The 8539-nt window shown below is 41.6% G+C and overlaps 1 protein-coding gene across 1 annotated transcript in view; it reads right to left on the reverse strand.

Moving 5' to 3' along the window:
• Positions 1-8539, reverse strand: part of LOC111969195 (DNA damage-binding protein 1) — a 64130-nt gene that overhangs the window by 41338 nt on the left and 14253 nt on the right. The window contains exon 10 of the mRNA XM_023995144.2: positions 6329-6404. Within this exon, the coding sequence (XP_023850912.1) occupies positions 6329-6404 (76 nt within the window). The remainder of the gene's footprint in view (positions 1-6328; positions 6405-8539) is intronic.

An 8539-nucleotide genomic window follows, 5' to 3' on the forward strand; every position in this document is an offset into this window, starting at 1 on the left:
ACCAGAACACGGAATGTTCCTGAGTGGCCAGTTACAGTTTTGACGTTAAATCTACGTACAAGACCTGAAATTTTAGTCAAGCATATGATCGACAATCCAATCTGACAGAGCTTGAAGAATTTTGAAAATAATTAAACGGCAGATGTTACATCATATTCCGGGGTGTGGGGAAAGCTTAGAGACGTTACCCAGATAAGAACTCAGAGCCGTAATCACTGCCAAAGGTGCTTTTCTACAAACTATATTCGACTGGCAGTGGTTGTTGAATTACTTTACTTAGCTTATATTTCATTTTCAATCCATTTTGTCCAAAATAATTATACAGAAATGTTTTACTGATGTCATTATGGGTGGTATGGTGGTGTCGATCAATTGTACATATCCACAATACGCCCATCTTATTTAATATATTTTGAATTCAGGCTGTAATAAAATGTGGCTGTAGTAGAGTCATAAAGGTTCGAGTATATGTGATAATGAATACATTCTGAGCAGCACGTGTCATTATCTTCTGCTTGATGTTGAACTTTTAATTCACACGTATTTACATAATCAGTTGTTGATGGGAGGCTCCACCTAAGTCCTCTGGCTGCTGTTATAACAAACAAATAAAGTCAATGGAGTTGCAGTTGTGCTTGTACCTGATCTGTGTTTGAGTTTGCCCAGAGAGGAGTCGGAGAAGTAGGTTAGCAGGGCGGCCCACGGCCTAAGTTCAACCTCACCTGGGGAGGAGTTAGACACTGGCACTAGCCTTGAAGCTGGTCGGGTCGGCCTGCAGGCTCCTTTCCACGTCAGAGACCAGGGCCTTGTTGTCCTGTCTCGTGGATTACCAGAGCGCACACCGCCTGGCGTGTTCATGGAATCACACATCACACACACACATGGCGTACATAAATATATCAGCACCTTTGTTACGATCACACTTTATGTTAGGTGAGAATAGTGATGTTGTTCACACGTTGTTATTTGGTGTTGATTTAGAACTCACCACAAAAAAATTTTGAGTGGTTAATTTGATTTTTCACAAGTAAAAAATGGTGTGGATTAAATTATTGGCAAAAAGTTCTATATTAAATTTTGGGTTATGCAAGTGATTGTTGTTTATGTGGTATTCTTCCTATCTTTGTGGTTAACGTGTGCGGAGGTGTTCTCTTGGGTTAAAAAAAAAAGCCATTCAATCAGTTTGCAGAGAAAACAGATGATTAGCTGGGGCTCCAAAGAAAAATTGCAAGGGGTGCCCTTGCATTTGGTGTTGTGCGTACGTGTGGGATCACCAGGTTTGTGTGTGTGCGTGTTCTGCTGGCAGAGGCGCCACATTGAATGAGCATGACTGTCTAGATGAAAAGACACGGGCCTTCTTACCTAGTGAGCTGAGTTTATAGGTCCTACAGTCATGGACTGTATAGAAGCAGTCTGACTATGTAGAGGGATATACAATCTACCTCATCAATTGCCCTCAAAAGTAAGATAGACAATTAACATAGAAGTATTGTTTATTAGTCCCATTCTCGTCATAAAAGCTGTGATTGTAGAACTAGCCTTATTTCCTGAGGGACCCGAGGCACAGAATCGAACTTTTCATTTGTTATATTTTTGAAAAGCCAACAACTTTAGATAGTCTTCTTGGTTGCAGTGTAATTTGGGAAATAAGCTTTACTGTTCATAACTAACATAATCTTTTACGATAGGCCTTGTAGGAGAAGGTCATTGGCCATTTTGGATTTCAAACCCTCTACGGGATTGGAATGTTATCCCAGCCAGCATGGAGCCCAAATCCAGATGTGTCAAAGACGCTAGTGAAATACCCAGGATGACTCTTAAGCTTTAAATGCCGCCGAAATGCGTGCTTCTACAAAAAGTGAAATGACATCAGGTGAGTAGCTCGAAATACTTATGTAGAATTAGTAGATATTTCTGTAATTTCTACTTTCAATGGTAAAATAGCCCCAAAAAATGTAGACATAACATGTTTTCACTTTGTCAGTATGGACTACGGTTATTGTGTGTAGTGGTTAGACTGGATTAGCCAGTAGAAAACAATCAATTTAAATCAAATTTTGCAATTCAGGCTTTGTAACAAACTAACAATGTGGAATCAAGTCCGGTGGGTTATAATATTTTGCTAGGCAACCCTATTGCGAGATCAATACTTGCCGATTGTAAATCCTACTTCGGAGGTATTTCATTTCCATACATGATTGGCTCACTCAGTTACTGTCGCCATCGGAGGGTTAAGAGGCGCCATAGAAAAGTTCTGAATCAGTCATGTGGGAAATCTAGCGTGTTTGTGCTATGTACAAGCCATGAAATTAGCAAGAAAACAGATGTAGTATTGCGATAGTCAAATAACCAATATTCATAATATATTGCATATCCACTTAGATCATATTGGTAACGTATCGATTTATTTTTCCTCGTCATAAATTTAGGTGTGTGTTTTCGTGTATACCTGGATTGAGTGGCGTGAGTGGGGCACACGTTTTGCCACAGTTAGAAGGTCGTTGCAGGTTGTTCCACAATTAAGCCACAGGTCTTAAGGCTCAGTCTCCTCCACTCTCTCTCACCCTGGTACACCTGTGCGATCCAGACCCTGAGGTAACAACACATAAACCACACAGAACAAACACTTAGTTTACATATATCTGAACCAAAATATAAAAAAAGTGGTTTCGGATACTGTGGCATGGGTCTTCATGTTCTCATGAAGGTGAAATAAAAGATCCCAGAAATGTCCATATTGCCACAAAAATGTTTCTCATAACGTTTTGTGCACAAATTGACTACATGGTTGTCCACCAGAGCATTGCCAGGGAGAAATATAGAACAGTTAATTTCTCTCGTACCCTATAAGCGCCTCCGCGCGCGTAATGTACATTTTAGAGAGATTTGGTAGTATCGTTCCAAACTGGCTCACGAATATGAGATTACGTGTCACCATGTCAGCCCAGGACCTCCATTTCTCGGCTTCTTCACCTGCGGATGGTCTGAGAGCGAGCGTATTCCCAGACAGCTCGTATGGTTTTCATCAACAGAATCATCTGATCGCAACTGTCAGGGAAAACTGTCTCATGGGAAGTTATCATTCTGCCGTGTGTCCATCGTCCTTCACCACTGGCTGTTGACTTCAGTGGAGCAATGATCTACCTTTGACTGCTGAGCTGGCACGGCTGGAGAAAGGTGCTCTTCACGGAGATTAATCACGGATTATAAACTTGTACCGGCAGGGCCTCCCGAGGTGGCGCATGGCTTAGGGCACTGGCGATGTTCGCCAGCGCAAAGGCTGTGCCACAGGGTTCGCCGCCCAGGTCCTCTGTTGGACACCTTCGGCCGCGACCGGGAGGTCCGTGGGGCGACGCAGCAATGGACTCATCTGACTGCCTGCGTCTCGATAGGTGTATGGAGGGTTTTGGCCGGTAGGGATATCGCTTGTCTCATCGCCGCCCAGCGACTCCGATGTTGGCGGGCCGGGCGCAAGTTGCGCGCTAACCAAGGGGGCGGGTGCATGGTGTTTCCTCTGACACATTGGTGCGGGCTGGCTTTCCGGGTTGGAGGCGCGCTGTTGTAAGAAGCAGTGCGGCTTGGTTGGGTTGTGCTTCGGAGGACGCATGACTTTCGACCTTCGTCTCTCCCGAGCCCGTACGGGAGTTCTAGCGATGAGACAAGATAGTAATTACTAGCGATTGGATACCACGAAAATTGGGAGAAAAAGGGTAATAAGTTATAAACATTTAAAAATATATTTTAAAAAAACTACCGGCATCGTATTGCGGATTGCGGATGTCAACTTTGTGAACTGAGTGCCCAATGGTGCAGTGGGGTTACTGACATGGACTGACAGGCAGACATAAGCTACAGACAACGAACACAATTGCATTTATCAATGGCAATTTGAATGCACAGAGATACCATGAAAAGTCCTGAGGCTCATTGTCCTGCCATCCAGGGCTTGACATTAACTTTTTTTGTCACTTGTCCTTTGGACAAGTAGGAATATTTTTTTTACTTGTCCGAAACCTGAAGTCACTTGACTCAACAACAACGGTCCGTAAACCATCGCAAAAGGGTGACTGAAAATGAGTAGAGTACAAAGATGAAGCTCGTAGATGGAGCGAGTGTCACAGTCAAAGGCCCGGCTGGCTGTGCGGTGTGCTGGTTTTTAATCATCGTGGGCTGCAGAGCAACTCTGCTGTCCTCAGAACTTGATAATTATAAACTGATTCCCATTTTTACCTCATCCTCCCTCTCTTATTAGGCCTAGAACTACTATATGTGTTGTTGTAGGTTGCACATTGCTAGAATAATACGGAAATCGGCCAACTATGCATTTCTTTCATTAGCATTCCTCAGCTGTAGCCTAAGTTTCCCTTTGACTCCTCATTGTATTCTCCATCGTGTTATTGTCTACTCAATTTCACTTCTGTGGCCTAAAATGTCACTCAAAATAAACATTGAGAATAGTATAGACTCCAAATTTCATAATTATTCAGATTTAAAAGCTGCAAACTTTAGGACATTAAATACTTTTAGAATATCTCAGAAATTACTCCTCATAACTATAATTTGTCTTAATTGTTTTATGATATTTCAGTTAGTAGGATTAGGCTTTGTTCATTTCACATAATATATTATTCTCTTGCTTTGTGTAAATATAACATGAATTGAAATGGATATAGCAAATAGGAATATAGGCAATTTACTCAGAATGCCTAGCACGCACTGCCCCTGTGGCAGTGCAGCCGCCTGATCCGATTATGATCAGAGTAATTGTTTGATGTTTGTGATTTTTTCAACAGAAATCTACATTCTGGTTGTACAACTATATTATTTCACTTTACCGCGGACAAAACTTAATGTTGAGCCCTGCATTTCAACCGCTGCCATCACCTCATGTTTCAGCATGATAACGCACACCTCATGTCGCAAGGATCGGTACACAATTCCTGGAAGCTGAAAATGTCTGCTCACTCACCAGATACGTCACCCATTGAGCATGTTTGGGATGCTCTGACTGACGTGTATGACAGCGTGTTCCAGTTCCGGCCAATATCCAGCAACTTTGCATAGCCATTGACGAGGAGTGGGATAACATTCCACAAGCCATAATCAACAGCCTGATCAACTCCATGCAAAGGAGATGTGTCGCGCTGCATGAGGCAAATGGGGTCACACCAGATACGGACTGATTTCTGATCTACGTTGCTACTTATTTTTTTTTAAAAGGCATCTGTGTTCCCAGTCATGTGAAATCGATAGATTAGAGCCTAATTCATTCATTTCAACTGACTGATCTTAAATTAACTGTAACGCTTTGAAATTGTTGCATGATGCATTTATATTTTTATTCAGTGTAAATAAGCAATTTCTTGTAAAAAGTGCTGGCTCACTCAATATGATTGGCTTTCAGGCATGCCAATCATTTGGCTTTTCCAACCAATAAGGATGCTTGGACGCAATGCAGGGCTCCGCCCTAGACACCTCAAGTTAGAAAGTGTTATACATGCCGTTGCAAGAAAGAGCTGAACAACTGTGTTACTTGTGTAGTAGCTGGAACCCTTCTACAGATTCTAGAAGTTTCCAGAATGCTCTTTCTGTGCCCAGCACATGCGCAGTAGCCCTAAATTAAGATCCAAGCCAGGCCAGCCATGACGCTCCATGGCCTTAGGCCTTCTACCTCTCTGGCCAAGTATATTCTTTAATGATGTCTAGATGCTATCCTATTGAATTCATTCATATGTTTATATTATGCCACAGTTTTCTCATCTGCTTATTGTTATATTGCATATGTATATGTATTTTAGTATCTTCTAATGATTGTATTGTTTCCCCTTTTAGAACCAGCTGTCGTTCTGCGTTTGCGTGGTGGTGACCAAGTGTTCAGTATGGACCCCAACATGTTCTGACCAGACAGCACTATAGTGGGGAAGATCTTAGTGAATCAGTTTAAGTGTAATAGTAAGTGAGGACATTCACAGTCAACCGCTCAGACAAGATCCAGCTGCCCGATATTTCATCGTCCTAGTATTCGCCGGATTTAGCGACCAAAAGCTTCTTCATGCATTTGATCATTTCAACCTTTGTAAACTCCTTATATTGTATAATTGGTATAAAAATCAATCCATGTCAACAATGTCTGACACTCGAAATTAAATAAATGTTTTGTTTTGTCTGTCTATTCTCCCTTTTGTTATAATAGGGTCAAATCAACAACTCGATCATATAAACAAGATATGTGGCATTAGGCAAGGCTTCACCAGATTGGACAGGGGGTGATTGCATTGTGGTCAACACGTGCAGAACCTTTCTATAAGGCACCACTGGTTTGTCTCACCTTGTCTGGCCGACGAAAGACAGGACCAGCATATCGTCTGTCTCCCTCCCAGCCTCCGAGCGAAGAGGCCACAAACCTGGGAGGACAAACAACAAAGATATGGAGGAAAATAAACATCAAGTGTTCCACTGAACTAGAAAACAAGCAGCACTCTATTATCTAGGTGGTTTCATTAGGGCAAACAACAGTAAATGTTTCAAAGTATTTTGCAACAGAAAACAAGAATGAGCTTCTTATTTGGACTACTATTGGATTAAGTCCAGGTAGTCCCTCCCGTTTTAGTCTGTTTTCTTCCATTTAGGTGCCTAGTGAACAGGACCCTGAACTAGAAAGGAGTCAACGCTGTAGCTTAGTCCTGGTGGGCCCCGATAGAGAACAAAAACCTTAAGAACTATCGGGCCTCATTGATTGCCCAAGTAAACTAATTGCGTCTCATCAGCGTGTTCACGAGTAAGAGGCCGATAAAAAAAAAAAACGACAATCATAAACGGCAAAGATTAGACAGATGCAAACAATATGGAGAAAATCCCACTGAAGCCCCATTTCCATTGGCACTTTGAAGTCAACCCAGGTTGGGCTGGCCTTGGTGGTTAGCTCAAATTGCATTTCCCCTGCCTGCAGAAATGATTCATGTTGCTAGGTAGCCAATATGTGACTGCAGCTGGTTTCACTAATGTTGCTAGCTAGCATGACGTTGAAGAATTAATTCTCCCTCACCATGCTGTAACTAACATTATCCATACATCCCATACTCCTGACAGTGCCAGCCAGACTCAGAGCCATGTATTTAGCTTGCTGGTGTTAGCTAGCTAGCTAGCTAAACGGTTAGTGTCTTCGCTAGCATAACAGGCTAGCCTCTTAGATGTAATGGGAAAATGTAGATTTYCGCATAAATCGACATACCCAAAAGTAACTGCTATTCATGTGTAATTACATGATTCTGACGTGCCAAAACTTGTGTATTTGGGAAAAAGACATATGGGAGATGAGGAAATTATTAGAAGATATGAGTTACATAGTTCAGAATACACAAGATCAAGCACACACAAAATAAAATAAATATTTTGAAACTAATCTTTCATTGACAAGCTATTAGTGAATTATTGATGCCCAGAGCTGGAATAACATCACATGGCTTCCACAACATGTGAACAATATCAGAAGAAAATGGGATTGATAGACCTAATGAGAAATGGGCAGATATCTTAGTAAGTGGTGTCAGGTGTGGTCACGGGACATTTCCAAGTGTCCCTAAACCTCTCCAAAGTGGCACATCTGTAAATGAGATAATTCCTGTGCTATTASATATTTGCAATCCCTAACTGCTATTTGTTAAGTATAAAAACACAATTGCTACCATATCAACCTCACTCAAACATTGTGGTGATGTTATGTGGTATCAAGGGTACAAGTGTCCGAATGTGGTAATTGTACTGTTTTGGCACACTGGATGTGCCCAAAAGCRATTGTTCACTATAGAAAACTACATTTCTAGAACAGCAACMTCTCTTAAACATTGTGGTGGTGTCAAGGGACATACAGAGGATATCCAAGTGTTTATCATATTTTTCWTAAACAAAGATAGTCACTCGGACATTCGATGTTGCCATTAAGTCATTCATCATCAGATACCATTGGCAATAGGCTACATTTGTTCCTACCAACCTAAGGATTAATGTCACACCCCCCAAGTAGCTATAGCTCAAACACAGGCCAAATCGAAGCTTATCTTGTAAGATGTTTGCTGTTAGGTTAAAACGTTGTGTAAAATCAATATTTTGTCTCTCGGGGCTGGTGATCAATAACGGTAGGTCACAGGCAGACAAAAAAAGACATCCTCGTGATCTGTGGAGTCCCAGCTTTCGGTGTGAATCAACGTATTCCGTGTGCATTTCATTAATGCTTCACAACTCTAACCGGATTGTAGGTAGCAACCATCTTGAAATGAGATCATCGGCACAGCCTGCCCTTATACATTCGTATGCTCATATATGTCGTTTTTTTATTTCACCTTTATTTAACCAGGTAGGCAAGTTGAGAACAAGTTCTCATTTGCAATTGCGACCTGGCCAAGATAAAGCAAAGCAGTTCGACACATACAACAACACAGAGTTACACATGGAGTAAAACAAATATACAGTCAATAATACAGTAGAAAAATAAGTCTATATACAATGTGAGCAAATGAGGTGAGATAAGGGAGGTTAAGGC

The sequence above is a fragment of the Salvelinus sp. IW2-2015 genome, linkage group LG10 (assembly GCF_002910315.2).
Source record: "Salvelinus sp. IW2-2015 linkage group LG10, ASM291031v2, whole genome shotgun sequence".
NCBI classification, from domain to species: Eukaryota; Metazoa; Chordata; class Actinopteri; order Salmoniformes; family Salmonidae; genus Salvelinus; species Salvelinus sp. IW2-2015.